General features: G+C 39.2%; 1 protein-coding gene across 5 annotated transcripts in view; it reads left to right on the forward strand.

The window, feature by feature from the left end:
* The window catches only part of PICK1 (protein interacting with PRKCA 1), a 63,660-nt gene extending 39,785 nt beyond the window's left edge, over positions 1-23,875 (forward strand). For all 5 annotated transcript variants that reach the window (XM_083136306.1, XM_083136304.1, XM_083136305.1 and 2 more), the window contains 5 exons: positions 9,019-9,292; positions 13,347-13,480; positions 15,680-15,873; positions 20,488-20,740; positions 23,330-23,875. In XM_083136306.1, coding sequence (XP_082992432.1) covers positions 9,019-9,292; positions 13,347-13,480; positions 15,680-15,873; positions 20,488-20,740; positions 23,330-23,422 — 948 coding nt within the window. In that variant the 3' untranslated portion in view covers positions 23,423-23,875. The remainder of the gene's footprint in view (positions 1-9,018; positions 9,293-13,346; positions 13,481-15,679; positions 15,874-20,487; positions 20,741-23,329) is intronic.
* Positions 23,876-27,054: the final 3,179 nt, after the last annotated feature.

The raw sequence follows: 27,054 nt of genomic DNA on the forward strand, positions 1-27,054 counted from the left end.
TCTCTTTTTCCATCTCCCAGGCATTTGATAAGTTCAACAGGAATTTCATCAGTGCCCGTTGCTTTCCCATTCCTCATTTCTTTGAGTGCTTGCTCAAATTCTTCATTCAGGATATAGTATCCTTTCTCATCGTCAGGCACGTCGTCTTCATTTTCTACATTCAGACTGTCTGGGCGATTCTCTTTCTGGTAGAGCTCTTCAACGTACTTTCCCCACACATTCGATATTCCTTTTTTGTCTGTGATTTCACATCCTTCCTCGTCTTCTATCATCCACATTGTTTTCCATTTCTTCTTTTGGAAGCCCAAGCAGTTTACTTCACGATACATCAAGTCATACCTTCCTCTTTTTTCCAGTTCTTCAATTTCTTCACATTTTTTTTTCATCCATTGTTCTTTTGCCCTGTCAGTTTCTCTTCTTAGCTGGTTATTCAGTATCTTGTAATTATGTCTTCCCTCTTCTGTATTTACATTCTTCCATTTTCTCCGTTCCTCCATTTTTTCCAGCATACTTTCAGTAATCCATGGTTTCTTTGCACTTTTCCTTTCCCTGTAGCCTATTGTTTCATCCACTGCCTTCTGTAAGCAGCTTTTTATTCCATCCCACATCTCATCCTTATTGTTACAACTAGCTTTAAACTTATTATAGTTTCCTTGGAAATGTTCTGCAAATTTTTGTCTTTCGTCTTCTTCCCTTAGCTTCTCTAAGTGGGGTTTCTTGCTCACCTGGTTTTGGGTTATCTTCTTCAATGTAAGATTGATTTCTCCTATTAGCAAGATGTGGTCTGAATTAATGTCAGCTCCTGGCAATGTCTTCGCATTTTTCAAACAATTTCGAAATCTTTCTTGTACCAGTATGTAATCTATCTGGTATCTTTTACAATCTCTTGGATATATCCAGGTGTACCTCCTTCTCTTATGTTGCTGGAACAGTGTGTTTCCAACAATTAGGGAGTTTCTTTTACAGAAATTTACCAGGCTTTCCCCTCTCTCATTTCTCTCGCCTAATCCATATCTTCCTACTGTACTTCCATCCTGCCTTTCTCCTACTACAGCATTCCAATCACCCAATACGATAATGCACGAACCCTTTCTCTCTTTTTCCATCAATTCCTCTATCTTCTCATAGTTTTCCTCCACTTCTTCTTCTGACAACCCACTATGTGGCATATACACTTGAATTAACACTAAGTATATAATGCGCAGTAAATCCAGTTACAAGAAATGGCTTTCTTAGTTGTAGGTCGTAAAGCTGTTGCTATGCTGATCAAGAGTGAATGACATCATACCTATTCAATGAGTCACCTGTTGCTATGTGGACCAAGAGGAGAATGTCCTCGTGTGTAAACAATAAGTCTCCAACCCGTGCCACCTCCCCCTCTCCCTCCACTCTGTTTAGCATCCCAAAGCTTTCACTCTTTAACCACCTTGTTTATTCTGTAATAGTAGAAAGGGAGATCAAAATTACATTATGGATTTGCAGTGCTCAGGAAGTTATTTTCTATTATTTCTCAACCAACAAATACTGCTGATATGCATCCTATGTCACGGAAGGTGCATGCTCGAATTCCGCCAGAGTTGCACTGCTTTTCTTGGTGTTGCAGAACATGACATTACAAAGTGAAAAAAAAATGTATACGTGGTTTTTGCTCATTCCTTCTTTACTTTTTCTAAAAGAACTTCAAAATTTATACTTTTTCTTTCCTTGACTAATGTAACATTTATATGAGGCACATTCAGGACCTTCCAAATAGCAGTTAGCAGCACAAGATTTCTTCCATTGAGGAATTTACACACTCCATGTATGTCATTTTATTTGGCCAGTAATACATTTTTTTATTATCTTTTTCATTATGTTTTCTTTCATCCAAAGTACCATAAAAATCAGAACATTCTTTCATTTTGTGATGAACTTATTTCAACTTCATTTCACATTAGTGCCATTATCTTGAATGGAATGCTGTTTCCATATTCAGAAACTTCAGGATTTAAGCTTTAAAACGATATATAACATGATAGGGTTCCGTAGACATGAAAAATTAATGCAAGTGTCCCAAAATCATGGAATGAACCTGTACGGTTTCATCTTGTCTGTCTCAATTATTCCATGCATAATACGCACCACAGTTTTTGGGGGCAAAAATTTTGGAAAAAAGTAAATACGGTACGTATGATAAGGACCGGATCCCATAGAATGTGACGGGTGCATATAGCTTAAGTGCTAAAGCACCCAGAGTTTCTATTTCAGTCAATCAATACTGATACCAATGCTTGAAAATTGTAAAATGAAGAGGTTGTCTGAAATATTAATTGCTATTAATATGTAAGTATCCCCTGCAATTGTAGGCGGCATCAGTGTACCAGAGTTTTCCTTCAAAATATGTAAAGAATTACATCGGAATATTAAAATAGCTGCGATTTTATCATAAAAATCCATATTTTGCACACAATATTGGTGCAAAGTAAATTAAGACTGATCTTTTTCAGAATTTTTCACTCCACCCTGCAAAATACCCAAATGGCAGAAAAGCATTGGCTAGTATCGTTGAATAAATTCCAACCAGTACTTCTTGATACTGATACATTGGCATCAAAATCGGCTCAGCCATGATTTTAATTTATTGGGACACTTTCTTCCCCCTGTTTCGTACCCCAGCCTGGTCATGGGTGTCCTCTTTCAGTGTCACTTCATCAATTTCATCAAATCATGACCCATCCTCATCATTGCAATTAGCCAAATGTGGCAGAAAAGGTATCTGAAATAACCATATCTATCAACCAATCAGTCAATCAATAAAAAAAAGTGCTCACACAGCTCCTGAATTGACACAGATTATATATTATTATTACATGCAAGTGTAAGGTAATGATAGGTAGAAGTGTGCCAATATGGAAGCAGTGTCTTCATCTCGAGGTGATTATGGCAAGTTAAATACTCTGGAGATTGTGAAGAGTGCATTTGATTGCAGAAATGCGAAGTAACCCAACAGTGAAAGAAACAGATCCAAAGCTCGTTATACGCAGGACGTATGAGCCACTGAACCCACTGCAGATAGCAAGTGGACATGCTGGATATATCCATCATATCCACTCTGGGTTCCCACACAGCTGGAGAACCTGGAAATCTCAGGAAATTTGAAAAAGTAAAATTCTCAGGGAAAACCATCTAAATGGGCAATGAGTCCCAGTGAAGTACATCTGAAGGACTAGAATATGTTCCTACCTGTTGATTTTCTTCACATAATCTGCTTTGAAGATATAGGCTGTAGGTGTATGTTTATTTTCCATTACAGGTTAATTGATATTGTGTCCATTTGTAAACTTATGTTTCTCAAAAGTATGAAAATATTTGTTCTAAATGTGATATATTCAAATTGTTATTTTTGCACTATAATACAGTTGGACAAGGTGTTTAACTCCCACAAATATCTGTAATCATAGTCCTTAATTATATGTGCACAGGGATGTCATTTCATTCTTCATTTAGTTTAGTGGCCGCAATGGCTCAGTCGGTAACGTGTCTGACTACCATGCTAAAGGTCCCGTGTTCGATCCCCGGCCGGTTCAAATCCGGGAACTTTTCTAATGTTGGAAGCGGCTCCAGTGCCCACCCAGCGTCGAATAACATGGGTACCTGGGGGAAACCCTGGGGGGTAAAGGCGGTCAGGGGCGTGATGCTGATCACATCACCCCCACTCATGACCGGATCAAGAAAGTGTGGGGCATTACCCCCACACCCCCTATATGCCTTCATGGCGTGGTGCTATGCACAGGGGAGCACTTTACCTTTTTTTACCTTTTTCTTTAGTTTGATTTCAAAAAGTGAACTGGAATGAAATGTTTCCCATGTTTACTGATTCCGATAGCAGAATATCTACTGAACCAATACAAAAGTGCAAATGGTTCTTGCAGAACATTCATTCACCTCCTCAATTAATGTATGTGATAAAGTGATGCAAGGTGTTTTACCTTTAATAATGAAGTGCGTATTTAGACATTACAAAACCATGGCATACAAATTATGTGTTTTGTTCATAAAAATAACAACAAAATGGCTAGAATTATAAGTAATATTACTGATATACCGATACCAATAGAATAACAATTAGTCTGCTTCTCCTCCTGCGTCCCCAGTCATGTAGGCATGCATTAACACTAGAACCACCGCTGGGTCATTTTTGACTCGACTGCTATTTCTTTATTTTCCCACTTCTTTGTGTTTGAACCTGGAGTGCTATAATTGCTTGACTTTTCATCAACAAAAGTCATTAACAAACACAAGTAATTTCACTTTTCGGGGGTCAACTCCCCCTGAAAAATCCAGATTTTGTTGTATCCTCGGAGAGGAGGGGTGGAGAATACAATCTTTCGAAGTACGTGTTCGTTGGTCCGGTGGAAACTTAGTAGTTAACTTCGAGTAAATAAGATCGTTGATCGAGGTTTAAGTATATATATATATTGAACGAAATCACTGGAGACACTACAATTACACTTCAGTCAGTCACATGTTGATTTGGGGACATCCCAAATTACACTTACACTCAGTCACATGTAGATTTTTACAAGTCTTTACTGACACAAAGTTCTACAATTAGTCTTTCAGACTAAACACAAGCAATATTATCCATAGGTATTTACGACAATAATGACCATGTACCGGCCATTTGCCAGGTATAGTTACCCAGCAGCTCCACAGTAGGCCCGATTGGAGAATAGAAGAACGACTGTGTCCTGGTACTGAAATTTGGTCTTTTTATACCAAAGGTGAGGTCGTATTTGTGGTTTCTTTACTCTTTTGCTGCGCTCGTCACATTTATGCACAGCACACCAGGTGCCTTGCTCCGCGGAAGTCGCATCATTGCGAGTTCATACTTCCACTCGCTGCGGGTGTCACATTTCCGCAGTACGTCGCTTTTAGTAGCCTTCAGACATCTGTTGATACTATTTGGAACTATTTGAACTTGTAGTTTTGTTTATATCTGTATGATGTCGCTAATTACGCCTCCGTTAAGAATACGAGCGTTGAGTGCTCTGACATGTCAGTTTCAAATGCATGTTCGAATGTAAACAACATGGCTTCGTCAAGTCGTCAACACTTGTCTGATAATGATGTTACTCAACTGTTGAATCAGAAGGCGAATTAAGTTGTGACGATAATAGCGACAGTTTTTATGAGACTTCAAGTGGTGACAGTGATTGTGTAGTGTCTGATGAAGAATTTGTACCGCCGTCCGTAACATCATGGAGCAGAGTGCAAAGCAGCATTGATCTAGGTGCGGGAAGTTCGACACAGGCAAGTGCTAAGTTACTTGGTGACAGTACAGTATTTAGCACACCATTTTTTTGTTTTAGCAAATATTTCCCCCGCTCAGTATTTGAACACACAGCAGAACAAACTGAAGTTTTCGCCACCCAGTATCTTGATACTACTTACGAATTTCCACGCCGCTCCACCACTCTGTGTCATCCCGTGTTTTGAAAAATACCATACCATCAGGGACTACAGAATGGTTTGCCAGTGCAAGGAATGACTTTTGTAATTTCTCTATAACATATTTTGCAATGTAATTTTTTAAAATTATTCTTTCTAAAATTTTTTTTTTTTTCAAAATTTCAAAATTTTTCAAAATATCATACCACCAGGGACTACAGAATGGTTTTCCAGTGCAAGGAATGAATTTTGTAAGTTCTCTCTCATATATAACGCAATGTAATTGTGAAAATTATTTGTTTATAAAAAAAATATTTTTTCAAATTTAATTACGCAGCCAAGGGATATTGTGTGCCAGAGAATTCCGCAGCGAAAGAGTTAATTACTTTCTATTTTCCATTTCCATGGGTCTACTTGAGGAGAGCCTGGTCATTTAACAATATATGAAAAACAACATTTTCCCGACACCTGATGGTTACAGGTCAAGGTGACAAAAACATGTTTTGAAATTAACAGTTCCGTACGGCAAGAGGCCACTGAACCACCATTACATAGAAACACTTACGATACCTTTTGCCTTAAGTCTAATATATACATTTGACAATCATTTCTCTATTCCCAAGAGAAATCCTTTGACTAACAGTTCTGAAAGTGATTCACACAGTACAGGCAAAAATAGACAAAAAGTAGGTATAAATATTACTTCAAGAGGAAAGACTGATTCTCACTGCAAGCAACAGGAAGCTGCAAAAGTATCTTTGGGAATGAATTCAAAAATGATGAGAGCGACAATGTTATTCCCAAAAGAATAACCCAAAAGTTGTCACCTACAACAAACAAAAGTCAGTAACAAACACTAGTAATTTCACTTTTCGGGGGTCAACCCCCCTGAAAAAATCCAGATTTACCTAGAACCGCGGCTGGGTCACTTAAGACCCACTACTCCCATTTCGTGATTATCAATCGAGGAATGGAAATAGCGGCATATAAAAATAATCTCTTATGTATATTACATGTTTATTTGAAATTTAACACACACACAGTACTTTCATATGAAATATGAAGGGCAACATAGAGTATTGTGTAGATTTACAGGCTGATGTCACATAATGAACACACATAATAGTTTTTGGCTGTGCACTTTTTGTAAATGATTTTCTTACAAGCATGACACTTCACAAACAATTTGTTTCCTGTGCAGTTTTTCCTTACTTGACACCCTGTGTGCTTTTATTGTCTCTCTGGAATCTGATCAGGGATAGTGTTGCGGAAGTTTGCAATCCTCGTTGCTGTATATTTCTCAGCAAGCTCCTCCCCTAGTTTAGAAAAAAGTCTCTTCAATTCAATTTATTCTCATTCAATGCATTGTACACAACCCATGCGTTTATTCCTGCCAAATCCAACAACTTATAGAGCTTGTGAACTGGCCAGCGTCTGGACGGTGCTTTCACGGAGTATTTGCGGGCCATGTGAACCACCACATCAACTCCATATTAGGAGTTATTATAAAATATTACTGTGTCCGGTTTCTTTTTTTTACCAGTGTCAATTTGAACGTCAGGATGCATAGTGGTAAGAATGAGAACATTTTTTTGGTCCTTCCCTGATAGATTTTCAAAGACGTATCATTCTTCTTCAGCACCACTGTACTGTATAAATAATCTTTTACATTCTTTACACAAACTTGTATTTCCCTACGAGCTCTGTTCATGGTACCAATAAGACTTGTGGCATTTGCTTTCAAAGTTTTTGAGAGACAAGGAGGTGAAGAAGTTTTCCCAGGTTACATTTCTTATCTTCTTCAATTAAGGTTCCATCAACCTATTTACAACAAAATCACCAAGGCGCTCATTATTTGGCCTGGTATCATATTTTCCTAGGTACGAAAAAGCAGTTACTATATACTTTGATTCTTTGTCTACGGCCATCCAATATTTCTGCCCATACTTATCTGGTTTGGATACCACGAACTGCGTAAATCTGCAGTGGCATTTAGAAGGAAAGAGCTGCTCATTAATGGTTATATACGTCCCAGGCATATAGCTACATTGTGTCTTTGCAATGAACTTATACCAGATTTCTGAAAGCAATGCAGATTTGTTTTCTTTCAGTCTTTCCGACCTTGTGGATGTAATATCAAATATCAAGAAACGTATTATTTTCCTGAAGCTGTCACAAGACATTGTTGCCTTTACAAAAGGATTGCCCCTCTTCGCTGACCACAATGAGTACAGTTCGAAGCCCCTAGCTCCTATGGCACCACGGATATGTTGCCAGATTGTGCACAAGACATGATATTTGATATATCTGGAGAAACAACACTAAACAAAAATCCGATGCTGCACCAAGAAAATACTTTAACACACTATTTTCAATGGCGGGTCAGAAATGACCCATCCGCAGTTCTAAGGTGTAGCTGAATCGCCACGGTTCTAGTGTTAAGGGGAACGAACCAGCCGATGCTACCGCCAAATCTGCTAATGCAGATGGCATTGATTTTGTCCACCTTTGCCAGCTAGGGACCTGCAGAATGTTTATCGTTGTTCCCTTCTGGACACTTGGCAGGAAGAGTGGGACATTGTAACAGGGAACAAGCTTCACACTATTAAGACCACCATAGGTGCATGGCATTCGTCTTCCTGTCCCTCTCGTCGAGAAGGATCTTCTCACTCGACTATGCATTGGACACAGCCGTCTCACCCATGGTCACTTGCTGCAAGGGCTGGACCATCAACTGTGTAGGGTTTGTAATGGCATTTTAAATATTTGGCATATTCTTGTTGAATGTGCAGATTTTGCTTTCCTAAGGCAGACTTGTAATCTTTCCACCTGTTTGTCATCCCTGCTGGGAGATGACAACAGGGTTTAATCAAATGCTTTTAGCTTTTTGCGAAGAGCTGGACTCTTCCACTGTCTGTAAGGAAGCTTTTAGTATATTCTGACGTTTTTAAGGTGTCGCTTGTCTTGTGCAAGTTCCGTTACAACCGTCCCGGGTTTGATACCTGGTGGAGACACAAGTGGTTCGGATCCCACTTTAAACTGTAGGTCCAGTCCCGATTAGCCTTACTGTGCATAAAGTGTACTTAAGACGTGAAATCAATCAATCAATCAAACTGTTTAGAACCTTGCACTTAACTTTTCTGAAGGGGCCTTTTACACACTTTGTTTTACATTTTTAAGTAAGAATTTTAGATTAGGGGATATTTCCTTGTACGCATTGAAGAGTGCAAATTGGCCACACATGCTGAAGCACCCAAAAACTTTAAATCAATGAGTCGATCAATCAGCTAGTCTGTGCCCATCTCTAATAGTAATGATAATTAGGGGGTGATGTTATGGCTATGAGGGAAAATGGAAGCTATTGTAAAATAAATAAAAATAAATAAAACAGTCTTGCACTGTGTATTGACTACTCTGGAAAAACATTGATGATTCTGGAAAATTCAGGGAAGTCTCAGGAAAAATACATTTCAAGTTCACGTGGGAACCTGCCACTTAAAGGGTTAAATAGACAGTGACATTGAATAGATGTTAACAAGGTTGAAATGTCTTTGTTCTAATTCCTGACTGCATTTTCTTCTATTTCAGGGAGAAGTTACCATAAATTACAATAAACTCCATGCAGATCCGCAGCAAGGTAAATGCCTGGACATCGTTTTGAAAAAAGTGAAGCATCGGCTGGTGGAGAACATGAGCAGCACCACTGCAGATGCTCTGGGCTTGTCGAGAGCTATTCTGTGCAACGACAGCCTTGTGAATAAACTGGGGGAACTCGAACAGACTGAGCTCATGTACAAAGGGCTGGTGGAGCACACAAAAAGGGTTCTCAAGGCTTTCTTTGAACTTCTGCAGGTGTATAAAGGTAAGTACTAGAGTACTGTATGGGACCACTATTGCTCGCACGTACTTGTTCGGGTCTCCCACCCTCGAGCTTATACGATTGAATATCATTTTAATGTAACAATAATCGTAGACATATACATGTATGTACAATTATAAAATATCCACCAATATGAAATAAAATATGTAGTTTCAGCCCACAATCATCTATTTTATGATTGATTGATTTGGTGTTTTAAGTCCACTTTTTGCACAGTAAGGCTAATCGGGACTGGACCTACAGTTTAAAGTGGGATCTGAACCACTTGTGCCTCCACCGGGTATCGAACCTGGGACCCCTTGATTACAAGGCGATAGGGAGGCCCTATTTTATTTTCATATATCACTGTGTATTGGTAAGATAGACTAAACTACATTGTAACATGGAGATGATTATGTTCACTTAAGTTTGAATTTCACTGTGTCTTTCACTTCACGATCTGGGGTGTAAGGGGTTCCACACAGTACACCCAGTTGTCAACCTCACTTCCATGTAGTACACCCAATTGTCAACCTCACTTCCACATAGTACACCCAATTGTCAACCTCACTTCTACATAGTACACCCAATTGTCAACCTCACTTCCACATAGTACACCCAATTGTCAACCTCACTTCCACATAGTACACCCAATTGTCAACCTCACTTCCACATAGTACACCCAATTGTCAACCTCACTTCCACATAGTACACCGAATTGTCAACCTCACTTCCACATAGTACACCCAATTGTCAACCTCACTTCCACATAGTACACCCAATTGTCAACCTCACTTCCACATAGTACACCCAATTGTCAACCTCACTTCCACATAGTACACCCAATTGTCAACCTCACTTCCACATAGTACACCCAATTGTCAACCTCACTTCCACATAGTACACCTAATTGTCAACCTCACTTCCACATAGTACACCCAATTGTCAACCTCACTTCCACTTAGTACACCCAATTGTCAACCTCACTTCCACATAGTACATCCAATTGTCAACCTCACTTCCACATAGTACACCCAATTGTCAACCTCACTTCCACATAGTACACCCAATTGTCAACCTCACTTCCACATAGTACACCCAATTGTCAACCTCACTTCCGCATAGTACATGCAATTGTCAACCTCACTTCCCCATAGTACATCCAATTGTCAACCTCACTTCCACATAGTACACCCAATTGTCAACCTCACTTCCACATAGTACACCCAATTGTCAACCTCACTTCCGCATAGTACACCCAATTGTCAACCTCACTTCCACATAGTACATCCAATTGTCAACCTCACTTCCACATAGTACACCCAATTGTCAACCTCACTTCCACATAGTACACCCAATTGTCAACCTCACTTCCACATAGTACACCCAATTGTCAACCTCACTTCCACATAGTACACCCAATTGTCAACCTCACTTCTGCATAGTACACCCAATTGTCAACCTCACTTCCACATAGTACACCCAATTGTCAACCTCACTTCCACATAGTACACCCAATTGTCAACCTCACTTCCACATAGTACACCCAATTGTCAACCTCACTTCCACATAGTACACCCAATTGTCAACCTCACTTCCACATAGTACACCTAATTGTCAACCTCACTTCCACATAGTACACCCAATTGTCAACCTCACTTCCACATAGTACACCCAATTGTCAACCTCACTTCCACATAGTACACCCAATTGTCAACCTCACTTCCACATAGTACACCCAATTGTCAACCTCACTTCCACATAGTACACCCAATTGTCAACCTCACTTCCACATAGTACACCTAATTGTCAACCTCACTTCCACATAGTACACCCAATTGTCAACCTCACTTCCACTTAGTACACTCAATTGTCAACCTCACTTCCACATAGTACACCCAATTGTCAACCTCACTTCCACATAGTACACCCAATTGTCAACCTCACTTCCGCATAGTACATGCAATTGTCAACCTCACTTCCCCATAGTACATCCAATTGTCAACCTCACTTCCACATAGTACACCCAATTGTCAACCTCACTTCCACATAGTACACCTAATTGTCAACCTCACTTCCACATAGTACACCCAATTGTCAACCTCACTTCCACATAGTACACCCAATTGTCAACCTCACTTCCACATAGTACACCCAATTGTCAACCTCACTTCTGCATAGTACACCCAATTGTCAACCTCACTTCCACATAGTACATCCAATTGTCAACCTCACTTCCACATAGTACACCCAATTGTCAACATCACTTCCACATAGTACACCCAATTGTCAACCTCACTTCCGCATAGTACACCCAATTGCCAACCTCACTTCCACATAGTACACCCAATTGTCAACCTCACTTCCACATAGTACACCCAATTGTCAACCTCACTTCCGCATAGTACACCCAATTGTCAACCTCACTTCCACATAGTACATCCAATTGTCAACCTCACTTCCACATAGTACACTCTGAACTGCATTTTGCAGACGAACTTGGCTCTGGCAACTGGCGCTATGTCCAGTGTAATTCTGTGTGTTGTCCTGTTTTTTGTCCTTGTGTGTGCTGAGTGCCCCTTTACACCCTCTGCTTTTAATTCAAGTCAGAATATTTTAATATTTTAGTAACACGACATTGCAATTATGCTATTTTAGTTATGGTAAGGGGCTGGACCCCGTATAATCTGATGGGTGCAAAATAGCCTAAGTACTGATGTCCCCAAAATTTAAAATTCAAATCAAATCACTTCACGATTTTTATTTGAGGGCCCACTACTTCGACTTCGAATACCGCTAGTTTTGCATGTTTCCTGGTTAATCGCTTGAACAAAGCAGCTCTCAATTCTGTATGCTATCTAGAATCATGTGTGCAAACTATTTGGTACTCGAGTGAAATCCTCTGTCTGCTGCACTCTAGTAAGTACATACACATCATATATGTTTATGGCTGTCAGCAAACGAAATCAGAAATTATAGTCATTTAACTTTGTGGATGTTTTGCAAGCAAAGCTGAAACATTCCTAATTATTCTCTGTTTACTGCTAGAATAAAGTCAATGTAAGCAAATACAGGGTGTTGCAAAAAAGGGTAACTGAATATTGTGTGTTCTGGATGGTCTCGGTGACGTTTTTATTGCAACATGCTGTACGTAGCTGATGAGAATCAGGTGGGGTTATTTCAATGGCAGATGTACATTTGATAAAATTGAATATTTGGAAATCTAAAATTGCATTGAGTTGTGGTTAAGCTTTGTTCAGTTTGTTTCTTAAGAATTCCATTGTTTTACGCGTGAAGTTTTGTACAATATTAAATGAGGTGATGTGGCCATTCCCCATCCAGGATGAAGTCTGAAGCATTAATTTTTGCATGCATTAATAATTAAAGCAAGTCTAAATCTCCTTTTAAAATATAGGACCTCCCTGATGGTGCAGTGATACCGTCGTCGCCTTGTAATCAAGGGGTCCCAGGTTTGATTTCCGTTGGAGGTGCATAGTGGTTCGGATCCCACTTTAAACTGTAGGTCGAAACCCGATTAGCCTTAGTGGACTTAAAACACCAACTCAATCAATGAATTTTGTTAAAATGCAGTTTTATCTTAACCATCCTTGTGGTTGGGGTTTTTCATTGAATAAAAATATATATTTTAATTTCCAACTATACGTAAGTAGGTGACGATTAAATAATGTTAAGAAAAATGAAAAGAGAAAAGAAAGGTAAAGAAAATGTCAGGAAAGAGTCAAGAATTTTGGATTTGTTATTTTCGCATCCGCTCTAACATCTCTGGAGATATTCTGACGATATCACAGGCAGCAAGAATTCTTACAAGGAGGGGATGAAAGGGGCGACCCAATTGTCAGCACCCTGAATATCAGTTCTTGGGTCAGTCTCCATCCACCTGTCAGTTTGATTCAAGGTCACAAACACCTTGCATACCAATTGATAATTTTACTAATATACGAACACACTAATATGCCTATATTAGTTGATATTGCTAGGGTACCAATTATTCTCTCCTATCCCCATAATACATTAATGAGTAACATTGTGCTTCCAGCATTCGGAGACACATTTGCTGGCATTGGTGTTCGGGAGCCGCAGCCGAGGGCCAGCGAAGCCTTCAGTCAGTTTGGTGACTACCACCGCCAACTTGAGAAGTACGGGATAGGAATGCTGAAACAAGTAAAGCCTGTAAGTTCTGATATCATTGTAAATGAGAGATCTTTGGAAGAGGGTATTACACGAGGGATAGTTATTTGATTGTTATACAAGGTGGCCCATAAGTTAGTTGACAAATTTTCCTTATTAATGTAAACAGGATGATCTTCATCCAGGCCTTGCAGTACAGTAGGCCTATATGGCATCAAGTTCAATTTTTTTCTGCATTCTTTGTAGCTTCTTCTAGGTTTGTCATACTCACAGGATGCTTTTCATGTCAGTTTTGTTGGTGAGTGTACAAAAGATTCTGGTACAACTTCAAAATCTTAAATAAATACCTGTACAAGTTACAAACTTTTTTCCGAGAGACTTACTTTCAAAGGTTCAATTAATTTTGGTCCCGCACCATGGCCGTGGAGTCTAGGGCATCATGCTTTGGGCTCCGACTATGGGACTCGTGCAGGTTCGAGTCTCCTGGGAGGCATAACAACTTTTCTCCTGAGATTTCACCATGTGTATGGGACCGGTGGCCACCCACCATCGTGAGGAAATTGGGGAGCTACGAATGAGTAACGTAACCTGGTCATGGAAAAGTACAACAACAACTGGAGTTTCGTCGTCACCCCACAACTGAGTAGAATCAGGTTGGAGTGAGGTCGGCAGTCGATAGGTAGACCCGGACCCTCAATGGACTGTGTCACCATGTATTTTTTTTTTGTATTAATTTCAGTGGCACCATCCACTTGGGAACTTGTTTCTTCACTGCTGGGCTATTTTCCGGTTCTGTCATTTCCCTACGTGTCACTAGGAACGCTGGTGTAGCTAATTCATCTGCTACGTTTGCTGCATACGCTTGGTTTCCGTTGCTGCAGTATCGGGAGTCAAATGTGATGTACCTCACTTCTGTCAATGTTTAGTTCATACTGAAAGTGCGTAATTGCATGCGTCTGATTTTGGTGGCAATTAGCATGTGTGATGTATGACTTACAAAATTTTTTGACTGATTGTTTATTGTACATGAGGTTTTTTTAGCATCTGACAAGTGCTGTTGTATACATTCATTGATGGCTCTGATTGATCTGCCAATATAATGCAAATTTCACTCACCTTGGGCATCATATACTCCTAGGTTGTCCAGGGGGGAGAGAGGAAATGCCCTACCTGAAGACAGAGACAGAATGAGGCTCTGAAATGTTGGTGTATATATGATAATCCAAGTACAGTGGTCAAAGTTCAAATAATTCATAATGAACCATATAATATTTCTGCAAAATGAAAGAAAATTGCAATTTATATCCATAGCACAAGCACAGGTAAAATGCACTTATGTAAATAAATATTACCTACCTACCTCTCCCTTCCTCTCTCTCTCCCTCTCTCTCCTTTCCCATTCCTTCCCTCCCCCTGCCTCCCTTGTTCTCACATATGTTATTTTTGAAAAATAATATTTTATTCACCTGTCAATTCCAGTGATTCACTGCCACTATTCACGAGAGGTTCGTTATATTGGGCCTAGCATATTTAATATAATCTATCAATACTGTATTATACAGGGTGTCCACATGAAACTTTCCTGATTAAAATTACAATTCTGAGGAAACTGTTCGACATAGAGCCTTGCGGTTTGCAGCATCATGTAAAGTAACTAAAAATGTTGGTTATTTTTTTCTTCTTCATTTAGTGCACTTCTACATGGGCTTGTTTTGTAACCCCCAAAATGTCTAACCGATACTCAATATCGACTCACTGTCGGTTAACCCTTCCAGTGACTAGGAAGTTGTCTTTACGTCTGGTGGCTCCCGTTGAAATTAACGTCTGAAATGTCTTTGGACTGAAATTGGTGATTTTGTTTCCTCATACAACCTCACACACTGTGCTCTCTCTCTTGCTCTTGTGCTGTCGTCATCGTTGCTAATTACTCAGCACCTAAATAATAAAAAAAATAACAAACTTTTTGAATTACTTTACATGATGCCGCAAAATGCTAGCCTCTATGTTGAATAGTTTCCTCACAATTGTAATTTGAAATCAGAGAGGTTTCATGTGGACACCCTATATATACAGGTATGCCAAATTTAGACCATAATTTTGCACTTGGTATCAGACTGGTTCACTGCCATGGTACACTCCACAGATATCATCACCCTATCAGTATAGACTCAGATCTATTGAGAAGGTCGCGAAAGCTTTGTTTAATGTTATTTCTCTTTTTTTTTTTCCTTCCTCTTTCAGATTTTGAGTGATTTGGGAACTTACCTGTACAAGGCTATTCCAGACACAAAACTTACAATTCGGAAATATGCAGACACCAAGTTCGAATATTTGTCATACTGCCTGAAGGTGAAGGAAATGGATGATGAGGAGTACAGCTACAGTGCACTGCAGGAGCCTCTCTACAGGGTGGAGACAGGCAATTACGAGTACAGGTACTGTTAGATGCTAAATCATGTTGATAGATATTGCATGTATCCTACTGAACCACTGGGCTTGCAACATCAGTGAAAGTGATGGTGGAGCACAAACATCCATTCATATTGTTCTCTTATTGTAATATCTTGTGTAAAATATACTCCTCACAAAAAGTTTGGAATATTGTTATGTTAGACAATAGGTGATAGACACAGTATCTGTGTAGTGGATGGTCTCGTCTTTTCGCCAACATATGCCACCAGGCCTATCATCTATTGCCTAATATAATAATATTACAAACTTTTTGTGAGGAGTGTAAAAGTTTCTTGTGCAAATAATAATATAATAAAACTTGAAATGTCAAATATTATATTGAAGATAGATGCAGAGCCAAAACTGTAAAAGTTATACTTTTCCATCTCTCCACTTCTAACCAACGATCTGACCATACATGGACAATGTCGCATTCCACAGAGAATAGCTTCATTGTTTCAGCTGCATACTGCTGTGTATGATATTCCAGCCTTGTTTCCTGTAGGGGATTTTCCGCTCAGGATATAGGCTTTGTCCTGTCATTGAAAGGTAAAACAAAGGTTATGGAAAGGAGTATAAAACATCCTGCAAGGTCAAACTCATGGTCAGTTGGCATTAAGAATTCATAAGGTATAATTATAACACCATTAAGCTTTGTTTCTATGATATAAAAACTAAATATGCTGACAAAGGCAGAAATTTATTTTACTATAAAACATAAATAAACTAAACGTAACGTTTCAACCTTCTAGCAAAGGTCTTCTTCAGACTCTGTACCAAGTACAAATGTAACCAGGTACACAACGGGACGATATATATACACAAACATTACTCCCCTCCAGACTGTTAGAAAGTTGTTCTGGAACATTCTAGCAGGTGGCTTTCCCTTGTCAACTGTACTTTCACCTAAAAGGCTAAACATATTTACTTACATCAAGAATGTGGTTGGACTCTTTCTCATGCTCTTTTTCCTTCATTCTTCTTCCTTCTTCTCTCCTCTTTCTCTCTTGTCCTTTCCACTCTTTCTAACACCTTCTTCCGTTCTTTGTTTAACTTCAGTCCCCCATTCCAGTTCATTGTGCCTTCTTCACAATGAAACCGCTTGGCATCAGAAAAAGTGTGCAGCAGGGGTTTTCTGCCTCAAAAGAAGTGATATAAGTGAGTTGACAAAAATAAATGTTATAAAGAATATGGAGGACAGAATCAAGAAAATATACACAAAAGAATGTGAAAAAGAAGGCAAAATAAATAGCCTATGGAAACAGCTGGAAAAGAATGGCTATGAGAAGGAGGATAGACTGGAAATAAACAGAAGAAGGAAGAAAAGTGGCAGGGGAGAATTGGAAGAGGAAGAGAAAGAAAAAGAGAGGAGGTTTGAATTAAGGAGTATGGGGAAGACCACAGAAAAGATATGCGAAGTGCTTAGAAAAGTGGGCATTAAAACTTACAGGAAGGGAGGGAGAAGTATCTTAAGAATAGCGAAGAATGCAAAGAAGAAAAAGGAAAACAGAGAAGAGGAAGGGGAAGGGATTATCTACGAAGTGAAATGTAAAGAATGTCAGAGTGTGTACATAGGAGAAACGAAAAAAAGGCTGAAAGACAGGTTGAAACAACATAGGGATGAAGTACGACTTAAGAGAGAGAGAAATGCGATATTTAAACACACGAGAGAAACAGGACATGACATAGAGTGGGATGAGGCTAAGCAGATAGGAAGGGAAAAGAGAATGCTAGTGAGAAAATGGAAGGAGGCCAAGGAAATAGAGAAGAAAGGTGAAGAAGACACAATGAACTGGAATGGGGGACTGAAGTTAAACAAAGAATGGAAGAAGGTGTTAGAAAGAGTGGAAAGGACAAGAGAGAAAGAGAAGAGAAGAAGGAAGAAGAATGAAGGAAATAGAGCACGAGATAAAGAGTCCAGCGACATTCTCTTTCAGGTGAAAGTACAGTTGACAAGGGAAAGCCACCTGCTAGAATGTTCCAGGACTACTTTCTAATAGTCTGGAGGGGAGTATTTTTGTATATATATATATCGTCCTGTTATGTACCTTGTTACATTTGTACTTCGTACAGAGTCTGAAGAAGACCTTGCTATAAGGTTGAAATGTTATGTTTAGTTTATGTTTTATAATAAAATAAATTTCTGCCTTGGTCAGCATATTTAGTTTTTGTCAGGTATAAGTGAGTGTAGGATCGTAATAGTTCGAGGTGCGTATAACTTAATGTGCAAGACACCTCAGTAGGTTGCACCTCGAACCAAGGACATTACATGGATTAATGACGTCTCGGTCGGATCTAGGTAAGTGTGGAGGGAAATCAGCTCTGTCATCCTCTACTTTCTTCTCCTTGACAACTAAGGCAATCAACATTGTAAAATGAAACCTCTCGCATTGCATAATTAGTTACGTCCCTTGTGACTCTAAGATTCCTTAGTTGTAAATTGAGTCACACTTTAATATATTATTTTAAGTTTCATGTCTCAAGTACCGACCCTGGACTGCTTTTTGCAGCCTAACGAGACTAGCATCTGGAATTGGAATTGTGTTGTGTGCTGTCCATATGGGCTTGTGATTGTCCCTTCATCTATTTCATCATATCATCATTCATTGTCATCGTCGTGATTAGCCAAAAGTGGCATAAAAAGGAAGTAAAATAAACTAAATCAACCAACCAACCAATCAAGTACCGAATATAGTGCATTTTTTTTTGCTGATAATAATAATTGTTATCCTGAATGCAGTGGTCTTTTGTTACTAAAATATTGAATGGTTCTTTTATGTTTGAAGGTAAGGTGATGTTCCCCGTGCACTTTGCACCATGCTATGAGGCATGCATAGGGCGATGTACAGGGTGGTCCATATGTCTTGTTACCCCCTCGAATCAATATCTTGTTATCTCTAATTCAGTGTTTCTTTTGAAGAGATGGCTGACACAAGCTCCTACAATGTAGAAGAGCGCCTTGTTGTCAGGGTTTGGGTCCATGAACGTCCACATACCGGCAAGACCATGGAGGATGTGCGACGAGATTTCACAAGACGATTCCAGAAAAAAATGCACCACCAAAAGTGACAATACTGCGTTGGGAAAAGAAACTGTTTATGTTGGGATGTATCAAAGACAAACCGAGGCCTGGCACCAACCAAAAGACAGAACACATATGCAGGAGAGGAGGCATCTGTGCTTCGGTCACCACAGAAGTCACTGCGCAAACGGTCTGCTGAGCTTGGAATCCCGAAAACAACAATGTTACAACACACGAAGAAGGATCTTCTATTGAAATCCTTTAAACGAGCAAGCGTCAAGGAGCTCAGTGATGATGACATGCGTAGACGACATGCAGCATGTGGAAGAATGTTGGAGGTATTTCCGACACTCCTGCAGCGGGCTGAATGCGCAATATATCGAAGTGCACGTGCAAGGAATGTGTATTTCTGGTCCAAGGAAAATCCGCATTATTACGAAGAGCTGGAAAACAACCCCACACATGTGATGCTCTGGGTCGCTATGTCCGCTAAACACTTGATAGGTCCCTGTTTCTTCGATGGCGTAGTCAATCAACACTCCTATCTCGCCATGTTACGGGCATTTTTTGTTCCACAGCTCCAAGGAATGAATCTCCTGGGACGTTCCTGGTTTGAACAGGATGGAGCACCGCCTCACTATGCCATCGCTGTCCGGGAATATTTAAGTGAAGTGTTTCCCAATAGGTGGATAGGACGCAGATAGGTACATCATCCGGCACCTCTGGATTGGCCTCCCAGAAGCCCTGGTCTCTCGTCTTGTGACAATGTCCTCTGGGGCATTATTAAGGAAAAGGTATCACAACAACGATACCAAACAACAGAACTATTAAAGGACGCTATTAGGGCAGCCTTTCAGACAACAATCACGAAAAATTTGCTTCGTAAAATCTCACACAGGTCATGGCGCCGTGTCATTTTGTGCCATGACAATAATGGTGGTCATACTGACCTTTTGGATGCGTGAACAACATCCTGGTTGACGCTGAATCCATACGTCTTACAAATTGTTATATTGTTATTATCATAATATAAAATTATGTAAAATTGTTGGTGTCACACGACATGTGGAATGAATGGCTACCTTACACTTCATTATATTATATTGTATTATTATAAAGTTGTATTATTATCAAGTTATGTAAAATTATGGGGGTAATAAGACATATGGACCACCCTGTAGGTGTAGGATCCCACACACATTATTTGTTCTCTTGTATTTTGGAGATGACGTGATCAGCACCACTTACCTGCCCCCAGATGCCCATCATTAAATTGAGGCTGGGTGAGTCCCAGAGCCACTTTATGCGGGGACAAGGCTGGCAAAAATTTCTACCTTAAATAACCAATCCTGAGAATCAAACCCACGTCTCCCGCGTAGCAGTCAGATACCCTACTGCTTAGACCATCATGACTCCCTTTTATGCCTAATGCTAAGTTTTCTTTTGCACAACTTTTTTTATGGACTGGTACTGCACTAGTACGGGGGACAAACATATATATATTGTGTATTATAACTTTTTCACTTGGAATGTTTCCTGAAAGTTTTGTAATGTGTAATTTCCCTTGCACCAACAGGTTGATTCTTCGCTGTCGTCAGGAGGCCAGGGCTCGATTTGCTCGTCTCCGCTCGGATGTGCTGGTGAAGATGGAGCTCCTGGACAACAAGCACGTCCAGGATGTTGTACGACAGCTGCAGAGGCTGGTTGGGGGCCTCGCGGATTTCCACAAAGAATCTCTGGAGCTTCTACGTGGAAACACTCTCTTCCCAGTCGAAGTCGATTTGTCCCGTTCTGCATTCCAGTACGAATCTACAAGTCCAGTCGTCCAGGTTTGTTCTTTTGTCGGAAAGGATTTCAAATGTGCATCCATATACAAGCATTTGTTCCTGAGATATCAAGACCTCCCAGTTGGGAGGATGCACTCATTAAAATAAATTATGTTGCATTGAGTTATTATTTGATAGACTTTTCATTCCACCTAATTTTGTTTCTCTAGCTGTAGATGTTTCAGAGATATGAACAGTTGGTATTAGAGCTCTCACTGCTCATTAGAAATATGCTTGGTGCCTCCACCACTTAAAACATAGCGGTGTAAGGCAGACAAAAGTCAACCTTACTTCCTTGTGGTACAACCTCGTAACTGCAACATCGCAGGTCAACGAGGCTTTGTCATTTGGACCTTTTGGCAAGTATAGTCCTCTGTAGAGTTGTGTGCTGTCTCGTTTTGCCCTTGTATGTGCTGAGGGCACCTTTACAGCCTCAGCTTTTAACCTAGGTAAGGATATTTTAGTTTTAGGTTGCAAATAGCCAAAGTGCTGATGCATCCAAAATTTTCATTTCTATCAATCAATACTTAGAACATACCACCGCTCATCAGGATTGTTTTAGGACCCTCATCGCATGTAGAGAATTAGAAATCAGGCAAAAGTTAATTCTATATATTTTTTTGTATAGGTCGAGGTAGGTTATTATTATAAATGTAACTATAGTTTGTGAATATGTGTGAGTTTGATCATATCATTCTCATCGTAATGATTAGCTTACAGACAGAAAAATGACTTAATGATATAAATACAAAATGCAACTTGCCTAAAGTGAGTTCAGTATTGTAGTCCCACATTTGACATTTGTCCTATACAGGGGATTCAAAAGTCCGGTCCTGTTCACCAACTTTGTTATTAGGCATATAGCAGAAATTAAAAAGATAAATTAAAAACCCATGTGGATTTCAATCTAGGGTGCTAGTGGGAGACTTACAAAACATTTGAACTTTTCAAGTTTTATTTTTATGTGCTCTGTTTATCCTGTTTTCCTACTTTCTTATGTTTAAGACTAACAAGAAAATAAATATAAGGACATATAACATATCCTGACCAACATTTACTTCTAAATTTCATGTACAGGCCAACTATAAATGATTCATTCAATTTCAAAATACTGTACTTTTTTAAGGTATTACACATATAATAATGATTCATACATGAAATGAACTGGAAATTCACCAAGTTTTCCTGACACACTGTAAATGTTATGTGTGTGCCCCTTTGGTCACACGACACACATGCAAGTGGTAGTCGAGTTTGGTTCGCCCGACCCTGTGGCCGAGTGGTTAGCACATCGCGCTGCGACGCCAAGGGTCCCGGGTTCGAATCCCGGTCGGGCATGGTTGTTTGTGAATGTCCATTCATCAATTTCATCATTTCATCACTCATCCCCATCTTCGCAAATTAGCCAAGAGGCACAAAACACGAAGTAAAATAAACTAAATCAATCAATCAATCAAATCGAGTTTGGTTCATACATTTTGTAGCATTCCCCTGTCAGTGGGCATCACAGCAACACTGATGCCGTCCCTGAACTCTACCAGTATTGTTGGCAGTGAAGGTACGTAAACACGGTCCTTAACCACCGTCTCCATTTTGTAATGACACTGCACTCATGCTTCCACCTGGTGTGTGTCCAGGGTGAATTAATGACGTGTATGCGGCATGGGAATTTTTTGGGGGACAAAATGCATAGTTTAGCTACCAAAAAAAAAGTGTGGGGGTCGTTTCGTTTGATCGACTTGTTATTGATCTTTAGTTATGGTTACCTAACTGTAGATGATCACGGTGATGGGGTTGAAATGAAACACCACCTCTTATGTCTTTAGAATCGGTTTAGAACGGATGGGGAGACATGCTGTTCGCATTAATATAAGGTTAGTCAAGCAAACATATTGCTAAGAATAAGGTGCAGTACGCTAACAATGGCAGTGAGCCTGAGCAGATTTGTACATTTTATGTTAGCAAACTTGAAAGTGAGCCGTGCTTTTTCTTTCTTTAGTCTTTTAATTTCAACTGTAATGAAAAATTTCGAATGTCATGTGCCTTTCGATTGTTGGCATCTCTGCTAATGGTAAACAATGTCTTGTGTTTTCTTTGTGGTAGTTTCGAGTAGGCTCAGAATTTCCGACATGCAGACTTGTTTTAGTGTTGGATGATTTCACGATTTGTTTCGCTTGTGTGTGTTCGTTCCACGACTGACTAATTGTAAAATACTGTCAGTTTTCGTTGTCTAAAGCTTACGCATTTCGAAAATTCAATTTTTTAAAAAACGAAATCAAATTATCGACATTCAAACAAAACAAAAATCAATTACTGCATGTTTATCCGAACTCTATATGTGTGTGTGGGTGGGAGAGGGCTATGATGAACAATTCTTTTCGGGGGAATTTTGATGAACGACTTTGGGGGGATGCATCAGCAGCCTTGGGGGCTTTCATGTGTGTCACATGAAAACTTGGTGACTTTCCTGTTCCATCAATCGTTATTGTATGTGTAATAATTTGCAGTGTTTTCAAATCCGATGAATCATTCATGGTAGCCCTGTATAACATGTCTAACTATATGAAATATTATTTTATACTTTTATTTCAGGATGGGGCAGATGAAGATGATGATGATGAAATACTTCATGCAGAAGAGGCAAAGGAGAATGATGATGAATTGATATTAGGATTGAATGATTAAATGCAGTAGCCATTATCTTCTTGAGATTTCCGACATGAGATGAAAAAGTTCTAAGGAGGAATGTAGGACAACAGAAAGCTTTAGAATGGATATTGCATGCCAAAGAAATGTTGCTAGTCGACTGTGAAAATGAGTATCTTTGATACACGAAAGTAGGGAGTTATATTTTGAAAACTAAACTGAATATATGAAATGTACACAAACCTGCACGTTACCTCTGCAAAGTCTTATTAACTTTTATTTGTAGTGCACTATGTAAATTCACTTATTGGTAAGTGTAATTTATATGCTTTTTGTTGCATTTTAAGTCATGTATATATATTGCTATTCATTGAGAAAGATATTTTATAAGGGGACTAAACCCGTAACTTTTAGCTGTCGGGTATCTTACAGTTGTGCACATTTTATTGTATCAGAACCACTGTTAAAACTAAAGTATGTATGTATTTATAAACATGTATTATAAAAAGATTTTTTTAAAGAACTGCATTTTATTTTCAAAGAGTTGTATGTGTGTGATATGCGAATTTTCATAGTGTGGTGCAGGAAACATGGTGAAAGTATTGTATGGAGAATTTTTTTCTGTGTTTGAATGTTGCTCTTTTGTGAACAATTAATTCATGAGAGACCAGAAGTTTTATCCTGTTACTAGCTGTTTGCCTGGCTATTTATCCCGATCTTCTATTAGACAGGAATATAATGAATTCTAACAATAGAGTAAAATGAACTTGGAGTTGAACGGCATTGGGCCCCGAAAACTATGGTTTTCACACTAATATCGGTCGTTTTACATGTCACCCCTTCCCAGGGGGTCGTACCCCCACAGTATTTCTTTCCAGATTGTAAGTCATATGTGTACCAAGTTTGGTCATCGTGAATGTCACCAATTAACTTAGAGACTACAAAAACTATAGATTCTAGGTCATTTTTGACATTTTTTCACCCCCTCTCACCCCCCCCATCCCGATAGGTGAGAACTTGGAGTTGAACGGCATTGGGACTGTCACTATTCATCTTAGCGACCCCGAAAACTATGGATTCCAAACTAATATCGGTCGTTTTCGATTATTTTTGCATGTCATCCCTTCCCACCCCCCACCCCTAGGCATGCCAGGGGTGTCTTACCCCCACGGTATTTCTTTCCAGATTGCAAGTGATACGTGTACCAAGTTTGGTTGAAATCACTCCAGGCGTTTGAGAGTTATGCCGGAACAAACATACATACACACACACATACATCAATTTTTATATATTAGAATAGTTTGTACCCCTAAGTGGCCCTGTCACCTGTTGGCTGTTGTGGCCAAACATACAAGGTGATCACAATTAATCAGATCCCTCTGGAGTCTGTTTGAAGCATTGGATTGTGGTGAAACTTGGTGTAGAGGCTATGCAGAACATGGGAAAGCGAATACTGACGAAAAAAAATATAGTTCAAATTTTCACCACCATGGGAATGTGGCATTGAAATCTAGTGCACAGTAAACAACATCCTGATGTTGAATCATTGATCATTCTGTCTTACATTTCAAAATGTTTGTGGCATGCATATTGAACAATTCTACAGGGTGTATCATAAGTAATAGCGCAAACTGACACAGTTGAAAGTACACGGTAATAGAAGCAAGAAAGTCTCAGTAAACATAGGTTTGCAAACGAACCATTTTCGAGATAATTGTGAATATGTGGTTACAAGTTGCCATTGACTTCATTGTTTCAAAACTTCGTCCTAGTTGGTAAAATGCTAATAATGTGTGCGAATGTGTGGTTAGAAGTTGTCACTGATTACATTTTGTAAACACTGAGTGCTTTACTCCTTGCGAGTTCTGAGAGTTGCTCTTTGTTTACAAAACAGAACATTTCCGAGAGGTGACGTTGTAATCAAACAGGATGGATACAATAAGTACAGAGAATTGTACATGCTTGTGACCAATTCTGAAATGAACCGGGGCTGTTCAAAAGAATTCAAAACTCAATGCGGAATCGCGTACAGTATTGCATCCAGATGCAAGGATGACACTTTGAACACCTCCTTTAACAGGTATGAGTGTACAGTAATTGTAACATGTAACATACTAACGTTTGTTAAAGTAAGTAGAATGTTCAATAAAAGCAATGAGAACTCCAATGACTTTTCTTACTGTATTATTAGCATTTTACCAACTAGAACGACGCTTACAAACAATGAAGTCAGTGGTGACTTGTAACCACACATTCACAATTATCTCGAAAAATGGCTCTTTTGCAGACCCATGTTTACCGAGACTTTTTGCTTCTATTATCGTGTACTTTCAACTGTGTCAGATTGCGCTATTACTTATGATTAGCGAACGGAACTTTAGGTAAATAAATGTTTTTTTTTTCAATAAGATAGAGACACTCGTTTTTGCCAAAATTCTGATCATAGCCTTATATGTCAACACAGCAAATTTTATTTTACATAAAAACACATATTTTCCAGTTTTCCATATGTAAATACATATTTTGCAAATTTTCATTTTAAATACATAAAATCACTTGACTTCAGCTACCTCGAAATCCACGAAGGAAAAATGTTTATTCTCCGCACCTCTTTCATATCGAGAGTGTTAGGTTTGTTTTGTCTTTGAACACGCTTGCTGGCAGACTTCTGGCGCCTCGCCTAATATCCTATTGGGTGAAAATATTACCCCCACTGGATGTAACGCGCAAGTGCTAATGTCTAAATGTACAGAAATTTTTGGGAAAAAACAAGGTTTTCAAACTTTGTGGCAAATTGCATATGTTTTGGAAGGTGAAGTGGAGGAAGAGGAAGCTTTGGAAAACTTCAGCGTTATTGACATTTCGTGCTTCAAATATGCAAGAATTGTTTCTTGTGACGTGGAGCAATCTTTCTCACAATATAAGATGCTGTTTAGATATAATTGTCAGATTTACAATTGAGAATTTAGAAGAAAACGATGGTGATCCACTGCAACTCTTCCAAAAAATAGCTCACCAAGAGGTTAGCATTTAGAAACTGATTTCAGGTGTTTAAAGGGCATGTAATATTTTGTTTTTGTTACGAAATGTTTTTTATTTTTGTCACATTTTCCTGTTTTTATCACATATTTTCAAGATTTATGACACAAAAAAATAAATATTTCTGAGATTTTTAGCACATAAAGTTCCGTTCCCTACTTATGATACACCCTGTATACTGAGATATACTAAAAATAAAGTTTTGCATGTCCGATTTCTGGTTGTTATTCTAGTGCCACATTTCAGCCTGGTGGTGAAAATTTGAACAAGTTCTTTCATATTCATTTGCTTCCCCATTGTCTCCAAAGCCTCTATACCAAGTTTCACCCCAATCAGGTGCTTCGAATGTGCTATAGATGGCTCTGAGTAGGGGAACTTAAATTATGGCCACTGGCACATTTGATGTGATCGTATTGACTGATCATACTGTTGCATGAGTCCTTCAAAAGGGCAAGCAAATAGGAAACAGCAAGGTCTGGCTGACAGAGAATAAAGCACGTAAGCACATACTTCCTTCAGCACTCTTCGTAATGGGTGCACTTCCAGTAGGCAATAGCCACCAAGTGGCAGAAACTGTACGAGGATAACCTTCTAGCCCATAACAATTGATTTGAGTTTTGTTTAGGTCCATT

The sequence above is a fragment of the Lepisma saccharinum genome, chromosome 15 (assembly GCF_977018435.1).
Source record: "Lepisma saccharinum chromosome 15, izLepSacc3.1, whole genome shotgun sequence".
Classification (NCBI taxonomy): domain Eukaryota; kingdom Metazoa; phylum Arthropoda; class Insecta; order Zygentoma; family Lepismatidae; genus Lepisma; species Lepisma saccharinum.